The following is a 26,277-nucleotide window of genomic DNA, read 5'->3' on the forward strand; positions in this document are numbered from 1 at the left end:
GTCCCCTGGCACAGGCACCGACTTTCAAAAGTGCCGGGGGAGGGCTCGACCCCCAACTCTGCCCCAAGCCCCTCCCCCACTCCACCCCTTCCCCACTCCACCCCTTCCCCCAAGCATTTGCGTTCACACCTATTTAAACACGGGGTAACGAGCCCAGCGCTGCCAGACCCTGCCAGTCACACACCTCCGGGGACAGTTCTGGGTCTGCACGACGCAGGCTGCGTTTGGAGCCGGCTTGTGCTTAGCTGCACTTCCGGGGGGTGGGGGGCTGTGCACACGAAGCCGACTGTGCGGAGCGGCACCCCCCCGTGTGCTGGCTAGACCTGCTGTGGAGCCGGTGCCCTTCCATGGGAGCCTGCAGTCTAATATTTATTCCTGGGTTTCACCCAAGCTCCCAGCATCTTGTGACTGGCCATGAAGGGGGGTTGGGTTGGGTGACGTTAGTACTGGGGGAGGGTGCTGGATTGACAGCCCTGACCCCCTCGGCGTTAGCCACATGGGGAGCCGCAGTGCCAGCTTGCCCTGCCCGTTTGCCTCCCCGTTGTCCTGGAGGGACCTGTGCTGGGGACGGCAGCGTTCAGCTGCGTGTCCATTGCGCACACAGCAGTAGGAACGACGGGCAAAACGTATGAGAGGGGCTTTTAACCTGCCAGACCCTCTGTATTCCTGCAGGTTCCGGAGTCGTTTGGTGTTGGGTCCTGCCCTGCAGCGAGCGATCCCTCCCTAAGGCGCCCTGGATGGATTGCACTCTGCTGTAGGATGTATTTCCTTCCCTCCTTCTTCCTTGTACGTCATCCACAACTTGCCTCATCTGAAGGTGCCTCCACCCTCCACCATGAATGATGATCAGAGACTACACAACAATGCGGTAGCTTGGCTGGTCTGCTCGGGGGTCTCCGTTCTAGCCAACACCTGGGGGATTCTGAGTGTAAGTGCCAAGCAGAAGAAATGGAAGCCCCTGGAGTTCCTTATCTGCACACTGGCTGGGACTCACATCCTTAACATAGCCATCCCCATTACTATGTACTCGGTGATCGAGCTCCGGCGGCAGCGCTCAGACTATGAATGGAGCGAAGGCCTCTGCAAGGTCTTTGTCTCCACCTTCTATACCTTAACCTTGGTCACCTGCTTCTCAGTCACCTCCCTGTCCTACCATCGGATGTGGATGGTCCGCTGGCCAGTCAATTACAGGTAAATTTCTCTCTCCCTCCTCTTCTACCTCAATCACATTTTTATTTTTAAAACATGATAAAACTCCATCTAGTGCAATGACATGCATTCCAAGCTGGCATGAAGTAAGTGTAGAGATGGGGAACCCCTTGTATATAGAAACGGACTGACCCTGGCGACCAGCTCTGAGCAGCACAAACAGCATGGTGTCAGTTAAAATCTCGGCTTTTAGAATGAGCTAATCCATTGCCACGTTCTGGGAGCATGATGGATTGGAAAGCTGGCTCCTTTTGCACTTTCCTGCCGAGATGAGAGTCCAGAGTTCTGTATTTCCCTCGCTACAGAACCGGAACTAGGATGATAAAAAAAAGCTTTTCAGTTCCCCCTTCAAACAGCAAACGTCCCATCTGAATTCTGCATACAGAGGCAGAGCAGTGTTAGGCCTGATATTTTGGAGAAAGAATATTAAGGCAGTTGATCAAAGAATTATCCTTAGGAGTTTATGATTTTGCTGCATTTCAGAAGCTGAAAGAATAAACATTCCGTACAAGTTCCTGCTGTCTCTGATATTTTTGGGTCTAATCCTCTTTTATCACTTCCTTTGCCATTTAAATACATTTTCTCTAATATCTCCCGGTCCTGTAGAATTGTTTCCTGCTCGGGTGGATTCCAACCACCCCACTGGGAAGCTGGTTGCACTGTGTGTGCTCCCTGGGGCTTTTGGGGAATTGTGAAAACGGCCTGGCCAAGAGGAGCTATGCGACTCCCAGCCTGTGAAAACTGCTGCAGCAACCCTCCAGAATCCTTTCCTTCTAGCTGGAGAGATGTTTACATAAAAAACAACTTCGTGTCTGTCTCATTCTCATTTCTTGTACATGCCCCTGGAACTGTTCTCTGAATATTTCCTTTTATCTCCCTTTAACCAACTGCTTTCCATTAGCTCTCTCTCCTTCGCCTTTTTTTTTTTATTCAGATGCTGCAGGAGTAGTTACTTATAAATAGATGACACAATATCTGATAGGCGCCTTCAAAAGAGCATAAAGCAAAATGAAAATGACTCTTCTCTTGGGGTTTATTAGCAGAGCTTCAGTCTTGGAGAATCTCTATAGAAAAGTTTCTCAATTTGGAGCCTGTCAGTCATGCCAGCCTGAGCCTGACACTGCCACACTTCCCAGCAGCACTCAGCTAGGTGAGACACTGCCTGGATTTTACCCCTAGTCCTCCAAATTGAATCCGTCCGTCAAGATCAGCCGTCTCTATTGTCTGTTGGCGTTCGGCAGCCTGTATGAAATCGGTCGGTGGCTCTAGTGAGAGCCTGCTGCTGAGACGAATGTATTTTCTACATGTCATTTGAAGTTCTAAGCAACAATCAAAGAGCTGATCCCATAAGAGTATTTATCTGTTTAAAGTAGGAAAAACGCTGCATTGGGTGTTTTTACGATTGAACAGAATTGCCACAGTATGAAAAGATGAAATATGAATAATGCTGCTCTCCTGGGCTGTCTATACAGCAGCTGGGAGGTCTCGTTCCCCACTTGGCTGGACATACGTACACCAGTTTGACCCAAGCTAGTGCCTAAAAATAGGAGTATGGCCTCATGGCTAGGGCTGGCTGGCTGAGTACGTACCCGGGGCCAGGCAGGATCGTACCCGGGCAGCTCGCCCAGGCCTCTGCCCAGACCACCGCAGCCGCATGCTGTTTTTAATGCTCTGGTTCAAGCAGAGCTAACGTGTCTGCCTGAGCTCGGCCTCACACCTGCCAGTGCTGTGTAGACAGACCCTTTTCTGTTCAGCAGCCTGGGGGGAGCCAAGCAGAGCACCCTGCCCAGTCAGCTCCTCCACTTGCCGAAGGCCGCCGTTCTCTGGCTCTGTGAGCTGCTTTACCGAAAGCAGAAGGCTGGACATGGTGCAGGAGTCAGGCTGGGTGATGACACCTTCCCTGGAGCAATTGTATTTTTTCCAGTGACCAGAAAGAGAGAGAGAGAGATAATGGAGATATCCTATCTCCTAGAACTGGAAGGGACCTTGAAAGGTCATCAAGTCCAGCCCTCTGCCTTCACTAGCAGGACCAAAGAAGCTTGAATAGCACCATGGAGCTGAACTAGGCTGCCAGAAATCATCCCCTTGCCGCGGCACTCGGGGCGGCAGGACAGGGTGAGGATCCAGCCGCACACAGAGAAACCCCAGTGCGGCTAACGTCCGAACCACCCCACCACGCCTGAGAGGTAGCACGGCGCGCTCAGGTCGGGTGGGCACGAGGCAAATGCAGCCTCCCCATCCTGAGCTTGGTGCTGTGGGTCAGGGCAGCAGCATCTCAGGCTCTTGCAGGCTTGTGTGTTGGTGAAGTCCAGGCCCGGCCCTGTGAGGTGTGCGGAGTTGGTGGGAGTTGAAGTCGCTCAGCACCTTGCAGGGCCGGACCCTGCGTTTGTAGCCAGCTGCCGCGTTCTGCAGGAGCTGAAAGCAGGAGGGTTGCTTGGCTGGCGGCTGGAGAGGGGCAGTTACCACAGGCCCTGGCTGGCAGTGCGGAGGAGGAGGTGAATTCCGCACGGGCGGGCTAGGTACCAGTTAGAAACCTGACAAGCGCTTGTGACGCAAGGTTGGTGATGGATTGGTATCTGCTTGTGTGCCCAGCTCAATTCCTCCTCAGCTCGCTCGGCCAGTTTGACACAAGCACAAATAATTCATGCCCTCTTCCTCCCACATCACCTCATCCTCCTCAGCAGGGGGTCAGGGTCAGCCGCCCACCTGGTCACGGCTCCGTTGTGGCTTGCGAGGCTGTTTTCCTTTTTATCTTTGTATCGTGAGCGCCTTTGCCCTGGTGGTGACATGGCATTTGGGGGCAGTTGGTACCTCTGGGTCTTCTCCAGCCAGCACTGCCCGGCGGGTCTCGTCTGTACCCACGGAATGCTGTCTTTCTCTCCGCAGGTTGAGCAATACCAAGAAACAAGCTGTTCACACTGTGATGGGCATTTGGATGGTGTCCTTCATCCTCTCCACCTTGCCAGCAGTCGGATGGCATGACACCACCGAGCGCTTCTACGCCAGGGACTGTCGCTTCATTGTCACCGAGATCGGCCTGGGCTTCGGCGTCTGCTTCCTGCTCCTCATCAGCGGCAGTGTGGCGATGGGCGTCGTCTGCACCAGCATCGCCCTCTTCCAGACCTTCTCCGTCCAAATGGGGCACAGCGTCGACAGGAACAAGTTCAACGTGCCTGCCATCGTGGTGGAGGACGCGCAGGGCAAACGGCGCTCGTCCATCGACGGCTCTGAGCCCATCAAGACCTCTCTGCAAATCACCTACCTGGTCACCGGGATCGTGTTCATTTATGATTTCCTGATGGGCTTTCCCATCCTGGTGAGTGACTGCTGGGCAGGAGGGGTTGGATTAGTGACTAGTGCACAAAGGGGGAAAGCTGCCCAGGCTGATGCAACCCCGGACCGGAGGTTTCTGGCGTCCAGAGGGGGCATTTCAGGCAACGTTCGCCCAGGGTAAATGCAGCAGCACACGCTCGTTCCTGGGGCACTTGCTGCTGGACTGTGGAAAGTTGCCCTTCCAATCCCACAGGGGACGGGGGCAGTTTGGGTGCTGGCTGCAGGTTTGGTGGTGCCATGGAAATCATGACTTGGCGTTTGTGCTCTCCCGGCTTGGGGCTGGGACAGTGCCGCTGTTGGGGCTCGGTACCCGGGGCTGAAGGATGTTTCGCTAACAAAGAATAATCAGGTGACCTGGGTTTTCTGAATTGTCTGGGTACTGGAGCGAAATTACCGCAGACTCTCCCCTGCCACCCCCTCCTCGGCGTCCTGCAGCCGTTCCCAGAAGCGCCAGGGCCAGACTGCAAGGCCGTGCTCTGAGGACAAGCTGAGGAGGGGTTCTCTCCCTCCCTGTGTGGAAGGGGAGGTCTGTTGCCTCTGGGGGATTGTACCCCTCATCCCCTGGCCTAGAGCTGTAATAGCTCCTGGTCAGAGCCCTCTGTGCTGTGGAAACCACTGCCCCCACCCGCAGGTCTACACGGCCTTGGCCCTGGCCTCTAGCAGATCCCCTGAGAGCTGTGGGTTCTGGGGCAATGGGGCAAACCCCACACCCTCAAGAGAGTGGTCTGGGGAAGCTGCTTGAGAGGAACCTCACTGAATGTCCCGCCTCCTGGGCAGGTTTCTCCACGTGGGGAATTCCATGAGAAGGTCCCCCGTAGTCTACCGGCGGTGTGAGTGCAGACAGCCGGGCTCCCTGGGGAAGCGCTGGGTCCCTGCTCAGTGCCAGCTCCTGCACCATTGCTTGGGAGCCGGGATCCTGCAGCTCTTTCCTGAGCCGGGTTTCACTCCTGCTCTGTGTGAACGCACATTGCTACCATAGCTCTCAGCCTGCTAGGACCCAGACCTGCGAAACTGGCCTCTGACATGCATATGTGAGAGCAGCAAGGAAACAGCCTCACGCAGCAGTGGAGGCAGAGGGGGAGGCTGTGGGATTCGTGCCTTGAACTTTGGCACTTTTCTGGAGTTCTGTGATTCAGAGTTTCCACTGCTAATAAATCACAGGGCGTCTCTGCAGGGCTGTGTGGGACGGAGGGAGCGCCGGGCCTGGAGCGAGTGACGTCCCGCGTTGTCGGGGCGGTCGAGCGGGGTTGGTGCAGAGACGGCAGGGCCGATGTGCATGCCCGGAACCAAGTGGGGTGGGCGCGCTGTGAGGAGGAATGTAGCCAGAGCCAGAATATGGGATGAATTGAAAGGCTAATAAATGGCAAAGATGGTTTAATGCTGATTAACGATGTCTTTGAAGTGCCGTTCTCATACAAGCCTGCCTGCGCAATAGGAGCGCAGGGATAGGGGGAAGGCAGTGCGTGTCGGGAGCTGGGAATTAAAGATCAGCCTTAGTGAAGAGAGGAGCTGGGACGCTGGCAGGTCTGACCCCCCGGCCTGAGCATTGTCAAATCCGCTCAGCACAGAGAGTTACTGAGGCAGGAGCCAAGTGCACGTGTAGCCGTTCCATCTGCCTGTGCGGGGGTCTGGGGAGCCTTGTGGTGGGGCAGCTGGGACGGGCTTGGGGTTAAGACACTGGGCTGGACCCCCGGGGAATGTGGTTCAGTTCCCAACTCTGCCACTGCCTCCCTGAGTGACCTTGGGCAGGTCTCTCTGTACCTGCATTCCCATCGGCAGCATGGGGCAGTAGCACTGCCCAGCTTTGTGGGGTGGGGGGGGGGATGCCAGTGAGGCACCCAGATACCACAGTGTGTGCAGGGGGGGGCATGTCAGTACATCGATTCATGCAGATGAATTCCAGCAGCTTTAGGGCAAGGAAAGCGAGGCCCCAGAAGGGAGCAGAATCATAGACTATCAGGGTTGGAAGGGACCTCAGGAGGTATCTAGTCCAACCCCCTGCTCAAAGCAGGACCAATCCCCAACTAAATCATCCCAAGCCATGTGACGCCTCTGATTGGTCCTGCCCCAGCACTTCCCATGTTTGGCTTGTGATGGAGAATGGGGGCGAGTGGCCATGGGGCGTGCCGGCCCCTCCTCTCCATCCCTAGAGGGGGCTGTGAGCACAGGACTGGAGACAGGGAGGGCTGCGCACCTGGAGTTAGCCAGAGAAAAAGGCATGGACCTGAGAACTGCCTGGGCAGGTGCCCGCAATGCTTTATTCTGTGGCTGTCGTGTATAGTGGGGATGGGAATCCTGTGGCTTTTAAGAGAATGCTGGACTTGTGGCAGGCCCAGCGTTCACACCAGGCAGCTGGGGGTGGTAAGTGCCTGTATTTACTGCATGGGAAGTAGTTTATGAAATGCCCAGCAGAGGCAAGTGATGCAGATTTCCCTGCTTCGGCTGTAACATTTATTCACTTGGTTCTTTTGGTAGCTGGTGCAGCTCCTCTAAGCAGGACTCTGTGTGTATCTTTGGCTTCTCTGGGGAGAGAAGGGAGAAGCACTGGCAGGACCCTCGTCAGGCGAGAATACGTGTACGTGCATTGCAATGGATGGAGAGCTGGTACAGGCCTTTGGCCCAGCCTGCACAAAGAGGAAGGCCTGTTGCTAAAGCCGTTCAAAAAGGCCTGTTGTTGTGCAGGCAAAAGGTGACAGAGACGTGTTGCCTGGCTGAGATGTTGTTCCCTGAGCTGCCAGCTCATCCACACCTTGCCAGCAAATAATATCCACTCTCGGAAGCCATGAGTCAGTAAGCGATAGCCCCTGTGGAGAGTGTGATTGCATTCCACCCTGGAGACATGGCCCCACATGGGCGATGGGGCGCGGTTCACCCTGGTGGGGCAGAGCTTTGCAGCCTGCTAATAACCCGCCGATGCTCCTGAGAAGTCTGGCGTGCTGGCTTGGAGAGTTATTAATAAATGACTAGCTAAATCTATGGAGGGTGATTTGCCTTTTCAGGCCCATAGCCCCCCCTGCGCTGTAGGAGCCCCTGTGTTTGTGCCTTTGAGAAAGCAGCCAGATGGTAGTGGGCGAGGAGGGGCCTAGGAGCCAGAAACAGCCGAGCTCCATCTCTCCCAACTTCCACGACCCCTGCCACCATAGTACCTGAATCCCTTATCCCGAGTCTGCCACTGACTGAATCTGTGTCCCTAGGCAAGTCCCTTAACCTGCCAGGGACGCCGAGGCTGGCTGCCTGAAGCCGGTGCTGACCTTGGAGCACGTTGGCAGTGCAGCGCCCTCGGGCTGGGGCACTCGCGGAGGAGACGCCTGCTGGCCAACGGGGATTCCTCATTTGCAGACATTCTTCTCGCCTGGCTTAGTGAGCAGGAGGCGGGGGGCAATGCCAGCCCTTCTGACTGCCCTGGGAACCTCCTGCCCATTTCTCTGGCACTCGCCTTCCCTGCCCGTCCCTACGCTCCCGCTCCCTCTCACCGGGGGGACGAGGAGCCCCGTTGGCTCTCAGTGGCGCTGGTGTGACGCTGGAGCTGCGCTGCTGATGTCCTGTCGCCGTGAGCTATGTACAGTAACACCCAGCCGGGGAGGGGGGCAGTCAGAGGTGGGTGGGAGGTTGGTAGGCCAGGGTAGGTGTCATTGGTAGGCCGTGTTTACAGACAGCCAGGCCAATCCAGTGCTTTTCTGCACCGCCGGACACTAATTCAGCAGCCTGAAATTATATTTCATGCTTCATTAGATGCCTAATTTGAATGCAGCCAGTGTATTGTTTCCGCTTTAAATCTGACCTGATTCCACTGGGGCTTGGCACCTTTTTATGTTTGGTTTTTCTCTGTTTTTCCACCCGTAACCAGCAGGATCATCCCCCTTTGCTCCCCTGTTCATCCTCCCGCTGCTGCTTCTGCCCCTTCAGGAGCATCCGCAGCTTGTACCTCAGGAACTGGCTGGGCCCCATCGGCCCTGTGTGGCTAATGTGGGGATAGCTCTGGAGCCATGACTCCTGTTAGGGCACAGCAGGCTCCTTTGGTGCCCGATGGTCCAGGGCGGGGCCCCACCTGGTCTTCCGAGGCCCTCTGCACCTTGGCGAGAGCAAGACGTGTGCCCCAGACAGTTGGTCCTCTCGCTAAGCCACCCACCCCTCCACAGCGCAACGCCCTCGCGACGCGGCGCCCTGTTTGCCGAGCCGACAGACCGGAACATTTCCCAGGACCTCCCTGCGCCAGCCCCTCCTAAATATAGCCTCTCGTGGCTGAGGGGAGCTGGCCTCTGGCCTCCGAAGTCAGTGACTCATTCCTGGGTAGCTGCTGCTTCTCTTTGGACTAACGATCCCACAGCCTGTCCCTGGCCATTGGTGGATCAGTCCAAAAGACAAGGCAATAAAGGCCAGCTTGTCCCCCGCCCCCCCGGGGGGAAGGGAGTCTGCTCCCTGGAGAGGCAGGGAACATGGGAAGGGGGACAGAAATCCGGAGCCCGTAAGAGAGGGGCGGGGGAGAGTGTGAGCGAGTGCCGGATGAGCGGATTTTATTTGGAAGGTGCTAAAGATGACCCCGGGCTCTGAGAGCATGTGACTGTTGGAGCTGATGGCTGGGATTTTTAAATAGCTCAGTGCTGACAGGATTCTTACTTAAAATTCTGCTCTTGGAAAAAGCCTCAGCAGAGCAAGAATTTATCCTGGGCTGAAAATCCCCGGAGATGTGCAGGAGGTGAAGCATGGGGAACAGGCAGCGTTGGGTGCCCTGCGCTCTGCTGGAGCGGCTGGGCCAGGCATGGCCCCGGGTGCGCTGGGGAGCATGGCGTGGAGGAGACGTGCCAGTGAGACGAGCAGATAAAAAGGACTCCTTGTTCTTTTGAAGTGTTCGCTGTCGAAATGTGTCAGACCCTAAGGGGGGAACGTTCTCTGCTGGAATTTACATAATAAACACTGAGGACAGGAGGAAAGGGATGCACATTTCCTCTCTCATGTTCCCCTTGGGACGAGGGGCTGCTCCTGGTGCCTGCAGCGGCATGTTCTGGTCTCCCATGCCGGAGGCCCGGGGCCAGATGCCAACACTGCTGTGGCTGGTTGTGGAGCAGCATCCAGAGGCTTCCCCCAGAGTCCTGGCCAGCCCTGCTAGCTAGTCAGGGCCGGTGCAACACATTAGGCGACCTAGGCGGTCGCCTAGGGTGCTAGCATTTTGGGGGCGGCATTTCGGGTCCTTCGGCGGCGACTGCGGCGGCCGGATCTTCGGTTGCCCCGGTCGTCATCGGCATTTAGGCGGAGGGAGCTGGGGCAGGGGGGCGCGGGGAGGGCTGCCTGCAGCAAGTAAGGGGGGGGTGGCATGCAGGGGAACCGCTCCCCGCCCCAGCTCACCTCTGCTCCGCCTCCTCCCCTGAGCATGCCGCCCCGCTCTGCTTCTCTCCCTCCCAGGCTTGCGGTGCCAAACAGCTGATTGGTGCCGCAAGCCTGGGAGGCGGGAGAAGTGGAGCGGCGACAGTGTGCTCGGGGAGGAGGCGGAGCAGAGGTGAGCTGGGGTGGGGAGCTGCTGCATGGCTCCCCGGGCCAGGGGAAGCTGCCGCGGGGGGGCGCCTCAGGTCGGAGGGGGGGTGGGGAGCTGCCACAGAGCTCGGGGAGGGGGGGGGCGCAAGATAGAAGTTTTGCCTAGGGCGCGAAACATCCTTGCACCCGCCCTGTAGCTAGTGCAGGCTTCTGAGGAGGTGGCTTTAGCATGTGGTAAGCGAGGGCCCCGCGTGGATGCTGGAGAGCGCCTGGTGCAGCGCAATCTTCCGGAGCCCTTGCACTAGCGTCTAGGCACGAGTTCTAATTCAAGGACAGCACCATGGAGCCTCTGGCAGCGGACGCAGAGTCCGTTCTCCTGTTGTAGGAATGCCATTTCCCCGAACAAGGTTTGCTTCTGTCAACATAGCAACCGTTACGCTGGTTGTTGTCCGCACAGCTCCATCGGTCGGGTGTGGTTTTTCACACCCTGACCAGCATGGCCGTGCTGACATAACTGCTAAGTGCAGCCCAAGCCTTCGGGGCTTGTCTGCACTGGGAAATGGCGTCAAGAGAGAATCTGTGGTAACGAACACGCTGTTAGCGCCGAGCTCCGTGTCGACACAACTGGGTGTGTTTAACACAGTGTCCACTGGCTGTGCTTACCCTAGCTAACAGGTTGCCACACTGACACCCTGGTACCAGCTTTTCTCTGGGCCTGCCTGGGTGCAGTGCGGGCACACGTCCTTGGGTGGTGCCTTGTCTCTCTGATGGGGACGTTGCACTAGTGGAAGGTAATGCAATGACAGCTCTGGAAGTGGATGAGCTCAAGCCAAGCTGGGTGTGAGGCTGGGCAGTGCGAGCTCCCCCCATGTGCTTCAGCCCAGCACTAGAGGTGCCACATGGGCGGGGGAGGAAAGGGAACAGTATTGGGCCTTTCTGCTGAGCCTGCCAGCCAGGGAGCCAGCTGTGCTGTCCCAGGCTGCCAACGAGCTGGGGGTGAACAGTGCTGTCTCGTCCCAGTGCCCTGAGCTCTCTGTCAGCCAGCATTGCTGAGGGCCATGGAGCAGGGAGGGCTGTTTTCCTGCTGCAATAGCCCTTGCTCTCATTAGCTTTTCCTTCGCACACACTCTGCTCGGTCCCCTTGTCTCCTCCAGCGCCCTTGTTATAACGCAGGTTTTCTGCAGCAAGGTGAACTGTTAAATGCAAGGACCATGCTCTGAAATGCTTTCAGCTGTTCTGTCCTTAGCACACTGTGACAACAAATGCTTCTAAAACTGCTCCAGGTACTCAGGTGAAGCTTGAGTGAGCAAGCGCCCGGCTCTGTCTCTGCTGCTCCAGTGGGGCGATTCGGGCAGGTTTCTGTTTGCACATTCAAGGGAAGCTGCTCACAGTGCTTCGTCCTGTTGAACTCGGCTGGGTTGTCGTGCCCAGAATGTCTGCGGGGTTTGATTCCACAGGCTTGTGATTACAAAACCCAGACGTTCCCATGCCAAGCAGTGCCGAGCACATCTCACGTCTCCCTGGCTGCGCCTCAATGTTCCCTTGCCCTTGGTTTGGAAAGTGACGGGAGTGACTGAAACGCTCGTTCCAAGGCTCCGTTCTGCTTGTCGTTTCAGATCCAGGTGGGGAGGCTTGGCCAGGCACCAGAAGACAGCCCATGTCCAGAGCGTCAGTGGGCGCTGGTCTCTATTGTGCCTCCCCCGCAAAGAATCCTCCTATGGAAAATCTTTGCAGCCCAAAGTCTTTGAGCCTTTTCTAGGCTCTTGTCCCCGCTGCCTCGTTCCCACATGCATCGTCGTCAGCAGCTCTGATTCCAGGCTGGGGCTGGGTCATTGATTCTTTCCTCTGGGCTGGTTGTGCTGGACCCCTGGCCTGGGGTCTCTGAAACCCATTCGGTGTGAATCCTGTTCTGAAACTTCATGTGTCAGGCCTGAGTTACAGCATGAAAGGTTGCAGGCAGCAGCACGGGAGGTCAGGAGAACCCAGGTTACAGAAGGGCATGGAAAAGGGAAAGCGTTGGCATAATGCTGCTCGCTGGGTTTGTTCTGGCAAGTTAACTCAACCGTACCAGCCAGACAGAGTGACGGGAAGACGATGCGGAATTCAGCAGCTGGGCATGGAGCAGTTCATATGGCTCTTCATCCTTGGGCTCTTTTGGGGTTTTGTTTCAAGTTTTCATTTCAGCAGTTGATATGTGCCAAAGGCAGGTCTCTGAATGCTTCCTATTACGGAACTTGTTATTAAATATTGAGAGCAAAAAATGTAAGATCGGGAGGTTGGTGTGATCAGCTTAAAAAATTAAAATCTTACACAGTCACACAGTGAAATCTGTGGAGGTAATTCACCTGGTGGATCGGCCTGCAATCCGATTTCACCACTCCTAACTTCTCGTATAGTCCTGATTAAAGGAAGAATATTTCTGCAGCATTAAGGATCTCTGGAGATCTGAAAGCTGTAGATATCATCAGCCAATTGTTCCCAGAAAAACCCATCTGTGCATAGGGTGACCAGATGTCCCGATTTTACAGGGGCAGTCCTGATATTTGGAGCTTTCTCTTATATAGGGGCCTATTACCCCCCACCCACGTCCCAATTTTTCACACATGCTGTCTGGTCGCCCTACCTGTGCAGGGGACTGTTCTGTTGATCTCTGCTGGACAACAGCAGCTAAGTCAGTGCCACCCATAGGAGTAAGTGCGCAAAACCTGTCCCTCTTTTAATGACCATTGGCAGGGTCGGTTATGCGTGTTTGTCTTTGGAAAGCATCCCGCGTGCTGGGCAGGCTGTTTTCAAGGGGATGTTGTTGTATCAGATATCCTGGGGTAATGTAAAGGTTTTGAAGGGAACAACTAGCTGTTCTTTAACTTAATACCAAAGCCCTGCAAATAATTCCCAGTGTTACTAACTCATGAGGCTTTCTTAGGGCTCTCAAACGTTTGTACTGCCGCTGACCCGTTATAAACAGCACGGAAGGGTTAGCTTGCTGAAAGAATCAGATCAGGGAGAAACACCCCAATATTTCAACCTCCTAGAGTGACGCTCCCTGTTTATCAGGAAATGTTGAGTCAGTCGGCATTCAGTGGGCACGCTCATTAATTAGCATATCTACTCAAGCATATGATTTAACTGTCCTAATTCTTGCAGTTCTGCTTCACTTTCTTAAGCATAGTCGTGTCTGCACTCATTAACTGAAGGGCATAGAAATGCTTCTTACATTTAATATGTAGATGCCTGACTTAGAGCTATTGTTTTGTTTAGTTCAGTTGATGTGTCCAGTTAAATAAAAACCAGAGTGTCTTGAGGTGGGGACTGGATGGCTTAGGGCAATAGTGCCAACCCCAAGTGCTCAAAAAACACAAGTCAGGCCCCCCAAAATCCTGAGGGTGGCTTAAAGATCACGAGACCTTTAAAAAATAACTTTGCGGTTTGGCACCTTTGGGGTTCATGTTTTCAAGCTTTTCTCTGCAACCAGGAGACCTAGAGACTCCCTTGTTAACAACCGGAGCAAAGATCCTCTTGTAATCACAGGAGTCCTGGAGCTGCAGCTTTCAGAAAAACACACAGGATCGTGGGACTCATGATAAAATCCTGAGTAGGCCATGCTGCTTAGGGCAATGCTGCTGAATCTGGTCTGTAACTCACCGGATTTCCAAGAAATTCTCCAGCAGCTCACCATAGCCTCGCACAGGACTGTGGGACTTGGCTCATGGGATGAGTTTCTGGCCATTTTGGGGGGGGGGAGGGTGAGGATGAAGCAGGTGCTGCTAGTACAGACGTTTCCCCCTCCTCACATGGCACTTGGCCTGGGTTCCCCAGCCCCTTGAGGCATTGCTTCCCCTACCCCAGAGCGGCATGGATGGGGAGGAGCTGACCTTGGCTAGAGCAGGGGAAAGCTGCAGCAGGGAGAGGGGGAAGGAGTGAGCCTTTTGCCCTCAGGCCAGTGGCTCAGATTTGGCTGGGGTCGGTCATGGCTGAAAGTCGTTACCTTGTGGTCAGTGGCTGGAGGGGGACCAGCTGGTGGCGTCTTTCTTTCCTAGTGCACAGGTGCCACATCACCCTCCTAACTGGGCCCCCTCATCATCAGCCTCTTCAGAGAGGCCAAGGAGTGACTGAGCTGCAGGCAGCAAATACCCTCTTACCGATATTGTTCATGAACGTTTATATTGTGGTAGTACCTAGAGTGGGTGAGCACCATTTGCCATGCAGAGGGCACAGTGCTGGTGGCTGCTTCAAAAGAAGGTTGGATGAAGTTAGTGGAGATTATACATGAATGTAGCGAAGAATCGGGTCTAGAGTTGAATACGAACAAGACAAAAACTAGCATGGTGCACAGAGAACCTGGGGAAACGTGCAAGGTTCCAGCGAATGAAGCAGCCAAACAGCAAGTGAGAAATTATTGCTGTTCAGGAAGCATCGTTACAGAAGATGGACAATCAGATACTGAAGTCAGCACCAGAATAGCAAAACCAGAAGAGATTCTGGAAGAATAACTGTCTGATGAGACGGGATATCCATCTGAAGACTTAGTCTCTTAAAACATACAGTTGGTCTGCGTTAAACTATGGCTGTGAAACTTGGACGTTCAAATAATCAATAATAAAAAACAACCCCCAATTCTTTGAATTATGGTGTATAGAATAATTCTGAAGATTTCCTGGCTAGACTGTAACAGTGAAGAAGTATTAGAGATGGTGGGTGTCACCATTCAGGGCAACTGCGCCTGGATTTCCCCTTAGCAATCCGACATGGGCACCCACTCTCTGGCTTCCGCCTCCCCAGCTGTTGCCCTTCTGGGCAGAGACCTAAAGCCCCTCTCCCTCCTGGCTGGGGTGTTTCCATGATGCGCCGTTCCCTGCCTACTCTGTAATTCTCAGCACAGACCAGGTGGCCCGAGGACACCTGCTCCCAGGGAACAGGTGTAAGTGCAATAGTTATATGGCAGCACACAGCACTCCCCGTGCAGGTAAAAAGCATTACAGAGAAAGCATATTAAAGGCAATAAAAGAACCTGCATGCATGCAAATAATCTTACCAGGGTTCATCCCAACCCTAACCTGGATTCTGGCAGGAGCTGTCCGTCAGCACCCCGCCCCTGGGTTTCCTTGTGGCCACAAGGTCAACACAGCCTCAGCTCAGAACTAGCCCCCAGTCCTTCCACCCCTACCCTAAGGATTGGGGCCTTGTCCATTGGCTGGATCCGGGAGAAGGTTCTGCACCAGTTTTAAACCAGGCTATTTATCCAAGAACCCTTTCTTCCCTGGCGAATACAGTTTGAACTAGTACATACATCTCTCTGGGAGGGGGGCTTCCAGGGGTTGATAATGGAGGAAATACATTAGCATCTCCCTCCCTGCTAGAGAAGGTACATTCAATGCCACAATAACACATACACAACTGCATTTGTAATACAATATACACAAAGATATTAACCCTGGTTCAATAAGATTTAACTTAATTCAATAAAGTTGATCTTAATTCCATCAGGTTCGTCCAGGATACTGCAGGGTATTGTCAGCACCACTGGAACGCAGCAAACGCTAGTAAGCGATCTTATGAAAACAAAGATTTGATTTGCAGGGCGCATTGCAAGAGGTTCAGCGGATGCCGCATGTTTACGGGCACTGAAAAGGAAAGCTAATGGCAGAAGAACAGGAGGCAGAAAAGAAGATCTTGGATGGATGATGTGGTATCCTGGGTGGACCAAATGGACTATTCATCCACAGATATTAGCAGAGGATTTGCATTGCTGTGGTTGCAAACCTCCAGGAATGGAGATGCCACCTAGGAAGACGCAGTACCTGGAGGTCATGGTCGGGGCCCATAATGCTGGGTACCGTCCAGATGTGCGGTGAGTGACAGACCCTACCCCAGATCACTCCCGGTCTGCAGGGCATGATCCTCCATATCCCCGCGGAGGCATGTTGGGGTGTGAGTGTGGAATTTACACAGCTGTGGCCTGTGCTGTTTCTGCCCTGGGGATAAATACACCTGGTGCAAATAAGCGGCAGTGTCCAAAACTGCCGATCGGGCGCCTCTCACAAGCACTAAACTGATTTTTATGATAGCAAAGTTAAAAATGCAAATGCTGCCCTGGCGAGCGAGCCAGCCTCCCCTCCTCCAGCAGGAATTTGCTCCTGGCCTTGCAGCCCATTCATGATGTTACTTGAAGCAGGATTTAACAAACAGCGATGATGCTGATACTCCATGCCAGGCGATGTTAAGCAGTCAATTTATAAAGATCAAATTAAGTTCATTTGAATTTGACTTACACCATTATGTTAATGAACCATTAATTAACAGGGGGAAGCACTATAGTTAGTCTTGATTAATATGAATCAGTTTGCATATTCTGGCTGTATTTTTCTTTTCCAAACTCTGAAACATTAATAATTGGGTGGTTTGTGCTACAGGGCTGGCCGTCCGTGATTGCGTGCAGCTCCTTGGCTCTGGAACTGGCAGTAGATGCGCCAGCCCACTGGGGAAATGGCCTCTAGCCTACCACGCTGCAGAGAGGTTGTTTTAATTTAATAGACCAGGCCTCTTCCTTTCGTTTCAACAGCAACATGTTAATTCCTAACCCCAGCAGTCCAGACTTGCTGTCTGCCATCTGGAACCCAGCGTGGAGAAAGCTCAGAGGAGTGGACGGGAGACAGGCAACACTTTTGATATGCAAAAAGTCATTCCAGGGTGGGTGTAGATGAGTGGCTCTTTCATGCCCCGATTCAGGAAAGCACTTAAGCGCGTGCTTCACTTGACCATGCGCGTAGGGTTTTTTCTGGATAGACAAGTGAGAGCTTGAGTGAGCTTGTGGGATTCAGACCAAATCACTGTGTATCCAGCCTAGCAACGGTGCCGTGCACATCCCCTCTCCCCGTAGACAGGAGGCTCCAAGTGCATTGAGCAAGTTCACGTAGAGAGGAGACAGCCAAACGCTTGCACTCACTTGCAGCCTGGTGTTAGCTGCCGTCGTCAAGATGCTACAAAGTGCTCTGGAGCAGCTAATGAGCGGGAGGGGGCAGTCCCCCAAAGAGAGACCTTGGCGGAAAAATCATGATTTCCTGTGTAAGATTTCGGACCGTTGATGAGAATGACACCGGCTGGGGCACTGTCGGCACCAGTGACCCACAGGGCCCATGTCCTTTCCAGCAGGTGGGCGGAGAGCATGGAGCCATTTGCCAGAGTAGGGAACCTAGAGAAGCTTTCAGTTTGCATTGCTTGTATGGATTTGGAGATGGGGGGGGGGATTGGCACTGTTATCGGGCAATCAGCACCTCTGCCCTCCTCCGCTCGTGGAGTGCCCCTGCCCCCAGCCTTGAGCCATCACCTGGCTTGGGCAGAATCACGCGCGTTTCCCCTTCGCAGACTGGGCCCTGCCTGGCATTCCCCTGGTACTCGCCTCCGCAGATCTGACTTGGGTCGTACCCTGCAGTCTGTTCCCTCCAGTGGTAATTAGTGAACTGACCCCCTCCTTAAAGCAAAGTATAATTTACTGGAACAAAAGCATGTTAGAGAAAACAGGTCTTAAAAGCAATAAACCAACCTCTACGCATACCTGCCTCTCCCTGAGGCTTACCCTTCCCTGGGTCTGGAAAGGCCAATCTCCCAGGGAGGGCTGACAGCTTGTCCTCCTGTTAGAACTCACGGACCCATCTTCTCCAGGGACGTGCTTTTTAACTCCTTACTGTCCTTTGCTCTCTAGCTCTCAGCCTGGCAAGCCAGCTGTGCCCTTCGGCCTGGAAGTAGGCCATTGCCTTGGAACTGCCACCCACAGTGTTTGGTGGGAGGTTGCTTATCCAGGGAGAATATGTGCCTGCGTTTCTGTTTGTTCTTCTTATTAAGCTAGAGCAACACATTCAGACAGGAAAGTCTTATAATCCAGTACAGAAGAACTTCCCCTGGCTGACTTGGTCACACACACTGTTCCTAAAGCTATTACATCTCAGGGTCCTCATTGTTACCTAGCAGCTCCTTCAGCATTCATCATTTTATTGCACCTTCGCTCCACTTGCATCACTGGGGCGAAGTCTCATGAGACCTGCATGAAGTGCGCTTAGCAGGGTCCGTGTATTTAACCCCTAGCATGTGCTTGCTCTGAACATCAAGCTTGTATTCAGCTTCTAAAAGCGACTGAAATGCCCTGCCCTTGGGAGTGAGGGGGAAAGATGGAATAATTGCTACGTTTGGGCATTAAATCAGGAAAAATACTCTCTGCGGGAGGGTGTTTGCTGGGCAGGGCTTGGGTCGCAGGCTGCGAACCAGCACGTGCATCTTTTAGGCTCGCCATCGCCAGGGCCCTGACAACGTGCCCTCTTGGAATCTAATTTTTGAATCTAAGAAGCCGACAGAATGTTGGAAGTTCTAGCCAGAGTCCGCAGTTTCCTCTCCAAATTCTGCAGGAGCAGGGAGGTGCCTAATAGCCAGCATGTGTGTCAAGCTGGATTAGCAGTGCTTGGCGGACACTGGGCAAGAGTTGTCAGTTCTGCTCGTGCTCTGCTGGAGGGAGGAGGGTGTCGCCGCAGCCCTGCTGTCAGGACAGGTGATCCCACTGGAGCTGGCACGTGTCATTTTCTTGTCACAATTGGGTCTGGGAAAGCGCAGCCAAGTGCTTTATATTTTGCAGACCGAGCTCCCATACACTGAGAAAAACGGCTGCACCTGAGCGTGTTGTCTGAGTCCGTCCTTACAGCTCTGGTCTCGACTTTGTCTGCAAATCACTGAAGGAGGGGCCCTGCCCTGCCGCCCGCAGAGTGGCTGCGTGGGCCGCCTGCTTTCTGGCATGTGGTGCAGTCGTCAAGGTCCGGGTGGCTGCTGTTAATTCTGGCTGGAGGAGGCAGGTGTGTTAAGAGGGGACGCGGTTTTGCGGCCAGCCTCCCTATGGCAGGGCGAGTGGTTGGGGGCGCTGTGCCTGCGAAAGGCTGTTTTCACTTGTGACTTTTGTGTAATCATTATTTGATACCAGGAGCCCCAGAGAGACCAGCGTGGCATTTCATCTGATCGGCAGCGGCTTGATTGGCTGATGAACGTGGGAGCTAAGTGTGGGGGCGGGGGGGGGTTGCTACCAGGAGACTGATGCTGCAAAGCTTGCACAGGAGTTTCTCCGTGTAAAGACAAAACCACCCCAGTGAGTATCACGGAGCTTAGTACAATGCAAAGCCACCTCGGTCTCGCCTCGCCTGTCTGCCTTTTGTCCGGAATCTAGGGCCTGATCCTCCACGAGGCTGCATGCGCTCAGCTCCATTGCCTTCAGCTGGAGTTAGGGGGCTCTCAGAGGAGGAGAACGCTGCCTTTCTCCGCACTTTCTCCACTCAAGGGGCTTTGCACCTGGACACACACACTGCTTCCCTCTGACCAGGCAGGGATGGTGAAATCCCACGTTGAAGGGATGGAGCAGTGGCTGTCAGTGAATCTGTGTGTGGGAGCCTGAGAATGACAGAGGGAGCTCTGGTGCATGGGAAGCAGGGGAGAGGGAAACTCCTGCAGGAGTGATTCAAACTGAACTGAACTTTAAAGACCCAGGAACCGAATGTAGGAGACAGCGCAGATGCTTGTTTGCCTGCGTTGTGGCGGATGGCAGCAGGATTGCTGCCCTCTAACCTCTGCCAACTGCAGCCCTGGTCAGTGCTGCTCTCGGTGAGATTGTTTTGCTGGCGGTAACTGGGGTGGGTTGCGTCATTGTCCTGCGTGAATTACGCTGAGGACTTTGCACTAGGAGCTCAAGGGGTGAAAGACTCTCCTGCTCCGTTTGCCTGCAAGCCGCTATCTCATACTTGCTGCGCTGGTGGGGGAACTGGGAATCTCTCCTTGGGCACATCTGCTACTGCCCCTGTTCTTCCTATTTCTTGTCCCTTCTGGGTTCTCTGGACCCTGCTGCTTGTTCCTGTCATCCTCTTGATGACCTCATAAGCCTCACCCTGAGACTAGCTATGATGTCACAAGTGGGATGTTGACATCAGGGCAGTGCCCCTGCATCAAGCAACGTGTGTGCCAAGCGGGTCTGGAAACCGGTCCCAAGTGGAGGCAGCCGCAGAAGAAGGCTTTGTTCTCTGCAGGGCACTGCAGGCTTGGAACTGAGTGGGCTTCCCTTGGTGAGGCTGCTCTGGGCTTTTGGCTCTCGTATGGATTGGAGAGGAGCAGGTTGCCGGGTGCCTGGAGGCTTTCACAGGTTGCTGAGAAGGCCGGTTAGCAGGGCCCCTCTTCCAGACTCGCCCTGCCCCACGCAGTTGTTACCCAGTTGGTTCAGGTGCATGAAGGCCTGTTTTGGTGTTAACAGAGATGTTGAGCGCTCAGGAGTGTCCTGGCACCAGACAGTGGCTGATGCAGAGAGTGACGGAGAATGCCTGCTGGACGTGACGCTGCTCTTGCCTTGGACTTGTGTTCGTTACGCTCGGCTGCTTGGCCATGGCTGTGACGCTCCCGGGAGCTCCATGCAGCACTTTGGAGAGGAGGGCTCAGTACGTCTCTGAGCCTGCTCACTCCTAGGGAGGGAGGGACCGTGCCAAGAATAACGGCGGCGTAGCAGTGACTGTATCCCTTCCTGTGCAGGGAAGGCAGGGCAGGGAGGCCACGGCGTAGAGGGTGTGGAAGGCCGTGATGCCAGCTCTGCCTGTCAGCCGGGCTGGGCCCCTTTGCGCCAGGTGCTGTACACACGCAGCGTGTGGGAGTCCGTAATCACTGCCTCCTCCCGATGCTCCAGCGCTGACACATGACGCGTGAGGCCAGCAAGGTACCCGCCCCCTCCACCCCAAAGTATGGGGCGAGCATGTGGTGCTGGAGCCACCCTTGGGGGTACAATCTGACACCTGGGTCATCTTCTCCCCCAGACACAGTCTGTGGCTCTCACTCCCTGAGCAAGGCCCTGAGGTGGCAGTTGTAAGTGCCGTCCTCCAAATGCAACACCCAGCAGTGCAGGCAGGGCCTTCAGAGCAGCTGTGTGGTGGGTACCGGCGCCTCCCAGGCATCCCTGCCCTCCGCTCCCTGGAGAAGGGAAGACAGGGCTGGGATGCTCGGCTTGAAAGCTGAGGACTCGCCCACCCCCATGGAGGCTTCTGGGTTGCGGGGCTGTGTAGGGCTCCATTCGGAGCCTGCCCAGAGCAGTTACTCTGCCAGCCCAGGGACCAGGAGCTGGGTCTGCTGGAAAGCAGTGCACATGGCTAGCCCCGGGCCAGGTCTCCACAGCATTTTGCCAGCCAGCCAGCCTGGGGATCCAGCCTGGGCCTCCGTTTGTGCAGGGCGCAGCACTAACCTCTGGGGCACACGCAGGCCCTGAGTCGATGGGCCAGGCCAGTTTGGGGGCCGTGCCCCCAGCATCTGAGCACCGATGGTTCCATTCTGAGTAACTAACGCATTGGGGTTTTGATGTCCCAGGTGGTGAGCTTTGCCAGCCTGAAGTCTGACATGTCCTACAGCTGGATGGTGTTGTGTGTTCTCTGGTGCTCGGTCATCCAGTCCCTGCTCCTCCCCCTCTTCCTCTGGGCCTGCGATCGCTACCGAGCAGACATAAGGTCCATCTGGGAGAAGTGCGTGGCCATCATGTCCAACGACGACGCAGATGAAGGTGAGAGCGAGCGACGCCCTGTGCTGGCCCCTGATGGATGCCCTGGGCAGCTGCCTGAGCCAGCCTGCGCCCGCCACGGCAGTACCCCTTCCCGGGGTGCTTGTCCTGTGCCCGCTGAGCGGCGGGCTGCGCCACTGACAATGCACCCTCTACATTTTAACATGGGGGTGGAGAGGGCTGGGTGATGGGCAATGAAGTGGCTGCAAATGCTTTCCTATGGTTGGTCAGCCAAAGCCAGGCATAGCCAAGACGATTCCAAGCATGGTGGTGGGCAAACGGGTCACTTGCCGGGAGTCTTCTCCTGTCTGGAGTTACCAGGCACCCACATGCCCTTAACTGTTACTGTGCCACATTCTTCCACCCTCCCGCGGGTGGGGTTGGAGCACCAGTGTGGGTGCAGCCTGGGTGGGCATGGCAGCCCTCCATGATGCCAGTGGTGGTTCGAGTGGGGCACTGTCCCCATCCCTGAACGGGCACTCCTTAGTGATGCCCGTTCTGAACCACCCCATCCTTCGCCGCTCTGCAGTCATGAGTGTCCTCTAAAGCCCCCCCATCTGCAGCCCTGGGACGTGAATCCCATCTCCTGGCCTCGTCTCTGAGGAGGTGGAATCGCTGTGTTCTCATCAGCCCCGCCAGGAGCGGCACGTGGAATTGGGCTGGAGATTCATTTTAATTTAGCCCTGAGCGACCCAGCGACCCTGGCTCCTCGGGCTAAGAACAGTCGATGACGTAGTGCTCTTGGTACCGCTGGACAGGGCCGGTGCAAGCATTTAGGTGACCTAGGCGGTCGCCTAGGGCACTAGGATTTGGGGGGCATCATTTTCTTCGGCAGCGAGCGCGGTGGCCGGATCTTTGGCCGCCCCGGTCGCCGCCGGCATTTAGGCAGAGGGAGCTGGGGCAGTGGAGCGCGGGGAGGGCCGCCTGCAGCAAGGGGCGGGGGCGGCACGCAGGGGAACTCCCTGCCCCACCTACTCCCCGAGCACCCCCCCCCCACGGCAGCTCCCCACCCCCCACCCTGAGGAACCCCCCCCCCACCCCAGCTCACCCCTGCCCCACCTCCTCCCCGAGCACGCCGTGGCTGCTTCACTTCTCCCGTCTCCCAGGCTTGCGGCACCGGTGAGCTGGGGCGGGGGGGGTGCCTCAGGGTGGGGGTTGGGAGCTGCTGTGGGGGGGGGTGCCTCAGGGTGGAAGGGGGGAGCCACCGCGGGGGGGGGGCGCGCCTCAGGGTGGGGGCTTGGGGAGGCGCAAGGTGGAAGTTTCGCCTAGGGCTCGAAACATCCTTCCACCAGCCCTGCCGCTGGAGAATCTCCTGCCATAGACTCCGCTAGCAGAGCTCTGCCCACCAGAGCACCACGTCTCCCTCCTGGGTCTAAATTGCACGTGCTTATTTCCCTTCCAAACTAATTGTGACACCAACCCCTTGCAGAGACCAGCCTGGATGGTGCGATTCACACCGACCTGATGTACGAGAGGCCTTACGACTATAACTACGGAGGGGACATCTTAGCACTGGAGCACATTGCCAAGTACGACTTCTCGGCCCTGGAGAGAGGAATCCCACAGGTGTATCCTGTGCGATCGGTGCAGGAGAACAAAATGCAGTATCTGCAGGTAATGGGCTCCGGGATGGGCAGTGGCTGAACAGCAGCCTTCCCCTCTGAGCAGTCTTGGAACATGCTCTTGGAAAGAGAAAGTGCCTACAAAGTATGAAAAAATGTGTGAATCGCTTGGCTGTGGCTCAGCATTCCAGGTGCAACGGGCGCCTGCAGCGCCGGCAGGTGTGTCCCCGTGCGACGCCCCCGCGGCACTGCCAGGTGTGTCCCCGTGCGACGCCCCTGCGGCGCCGGCAGGTGTGTCCCCGCGGTGCCGGCAGGTGTGTCCCCGCGCGACGCCCCTGCGGCGCCGGCAGGTGTGTCCCCACGCAATGCCCCCGCGGTGCCGGCAGGTGTGTCCCCGCGCGACGCCCCTGCGGTGCTGCCAGGTGTATCTGGGCACATTCAGCTCACTCCTGTTGGACAATCCATGTCTGTCCAGTTTGGGAATGTACCTTGCCTGCTGTCAAGTGTCCAGACGGCGAGCACTGGCTTGCCTGCCCTGCGTCCCAGGCACAGCCAGGAAGAGCCCAGTTGGTGCTGTATGGATGAGCATGTCTTACCATTCCATGGAGTTCAGTGGAAAGTTAGTGGGTGACGGCAGCGCAGCAGAGGATGAGCAGGAGACAGGTGAATGGGAGCAAAGTAACTGTTTAAAAGATGGACTGGCCATTACAGGAGCCGTTTAAAGTCCCTGGGCAAAGTAACTGTCCCTTGGCTCGCTGACCCCTAGGTGAGACCTTGCTTGACCTTTGCTTATTCTGCTTTGCTGTTGTATGCTCTCTCATTGATCAGTGACCTTGTAAGATGCAAACCTCCCCTCCCCCACTTTATTCTGTTTGTATTTTTTTTTTAGTATACTTGATTATAGTGCTGACCACACCGAAGGAGGGCAGCCCTGAGGAATTAAACAATTGACAAGTAATAATTCATTTATTGGAAGTTTTTATAAACATTAATTACAAACCTACCAGAATGTGCCACGTTCTGATTGGCGGAAAATCAGTCAGGATTTGCTAGGGCATGGCCGATTTTCACAGCTGCCCCATTGCACTCCGGCTGCTCCACACAATCACTTGTAAGAAAAGGTTTAATATTGGCCGGCAGTTCAGCCTGGAGTACGTCAATTCACTCTGCTCGTCCAGTTTTGAGGGATCCGTGGAGTTTCCTTGTAAATGTCAAATTAACTTTTGGCAGTTGCTTGCACCCATCAGGGGTCTCGGCCCAAGAACAGCTGACTGGAGCTCCCCTCGTGGCGGGCTCCTGACTGTTCCAAAATGGAGCTCACACCCCAGGGTACAGCACCCTCTGAATTTGCTGTGATTCCAGACTCGGCCTTTAAAACAGCAAAGTACATTGTGCAAGATGAGGCCTTGTCCAAATGACACACCTCTGGACTGTCTCTTATTGCATGCGAAACACCTTGAGAGATGGCCGTAAGAAAGGCTGTGTGTAATCGACTTGCTCTGTATTTTACTGCCTGCTTCTGAGACCCAGTGGAACCGACAGATGTCAGCATTATTCCCTCAGAATCGCTTTGCGGTAGCACTGACCCCCCCGAACCCATGTTGTGTCCTAAAACTTTACAGGCTTACTTAAAATTGGAGCAGCTGCGAGTACCAGAAGTTGGGCAGCCAGGTTCATTGCTCTTGTGTGCGCCTATTCCATTTCCATGTTCTCTATTTCCCAGCAATCAGTTGTTGTTAATTTGCACTGTGGTAGTGCCACTGAGGCCAGTACCCGTTGTGCCAGGCACAGCCCCAAAGAACGTGTCATCCCAACGGACCCAGGGCGGGAGGGGAACACGGACCCAGAGAGGAGAAGCAAGTTGCCCAAGGTCACACAGAGAGTTAGCGTTGGAGCCGGGTTTCTTGAGTCCCTGTCCAGTGTCCTGGCCGTCACACCATCCTGCCTCTGCACGGTGCGGGAGATCGTTCCATAGCACAGCGACTCAGCAGGAGTCAGTGAAAACACCTGGCTTTGGAAAGGGATGTTCTTCTCGGCCTTAGCGCCAGTCATGGTGCCACCCGCACAGCACTGGCAGCAGCTCTGGGGACCCTGTGGAACCTCTCCCCGGGGGTTAGACCCTCCCTGTGCCACCCGCATGGAAAATTCTTGAGGAAGCGCCATAAATGCCTAATGTGTGTCTGCACTGAGCTGCGTCCAGCTTGCCCTGGCCTCCGGCAGGAGCACCAGGCAGTCAGGATTTTCTCTGATCTGTTTGTATCCAGCACCAAGTCATTGATGTGCCATAAATGTTTTGTTTGACATGACTCCATAGCTCTGACGACGAAGCTCCCAGGCCAGGCGGGGAAGGCTGACCTGTTTTGTATTTTCTCCCCTCTTCTCCAGGTCCCGCCTCTGAGGCGTTATTCTCACGATGAAACGGACATTTGGACTACGGGCCAGATTTCAGCCTACCTCCAGCGCTGGGGGGCGGGTGAGGACGCGGCCAGGCTGGCCCACCTCCTCATCCCGCGGCATGCACGGAGGAGCAGCAGCCTGACCTCCTACCACGAGGAGCGGCTCCCCTACCGCAAGCGCCGGAAGTCTGCGGAGAGCGTCATCTCACTCCAGCCGCTCTCCCGCAAGGACCTGTACAAGTGCTTCAGCAAGGAGGAAGTGGTGAACTTCATTGACGAGAGCCCCCTGCCCAGCCCCAGGAAAAGCCCCATGCACTCGTCTTCCGTCTCCCTCCTCCCTGAGTCTTTTCTGCCCCAGGCCAGCGTGCGCTCCAACTTCCCTCTGACCGACTTTGAGCGGGAGCCTCAGGTGCTGCGCAGGTTCTCGGCGCAGGGGAAGGGCTGCACCCTCGCTGTGCCCAGGCCTCTCCGCACCCAGGAGGACCCCAGATGCCTCTTTCCCGAGGGAAACAGAGCCCCCTGCAGGGGCCAAACTCCCTTCGAACTCGGGGAGGCCCAGGCACTAGACAGCCGCCCAGCAAGCAGCAGCTGCTCCGAGTCAGGGGGATTTCGGACGAGTTTGAGCATCTCCTGGGGGGAGCAGGACAATCTACAGAAAGGTGGGAGCAAAGGAAGCAGCACTAGCTTTTTAAGCTCCCCTTCTGCATCCTCTGGGTATATAACATTTCATTCCGACTCCATCGGCTCGGCCTCCTAG

At 55.4% G+C, this 26,277-nt stretch overlaps 1 protein-coding gene across 1 annotated transcript; it reads left to right on the forward strand.

The window, feature by feature from the left end:
* Window positions 1-835: 835 nt before the first annotated feature.
* Window positions 836-26,277, forward strand: GPR153 (G protein-coupled receptor 153). The gene is made up of 5 exons (XM_024207795.2): window positions 836-1,191; window positions 4,096-4,525; window positions 21,376-21,565; window positions 22,992-23,176; window positions 25,510-26,277. The coding sequence occupies exons 1-5, from the start codon at window positions 836-838 to the stop codon at window positions 26,275-26,277; spliced, it is 1,929 nt and encodes a 642-aa protein (XP_024063563.2).

The sequence above is a fragment of the Terrapene carolina genome, unplaced genomic scaffold (genome assembly GCF_002925995.2).
Source record: "Terrapene carolina triunguis isolate 2854851 unplaced genomic scaffold, T_m_triunguis-2.0 Scaffold714, whole genome shotgun sequence".
Lineage (NCBI taxonomy): Eukaryota > Metazoa > Chordata > Testudines > Emydidae > Terrapene > Terrapene triunguis.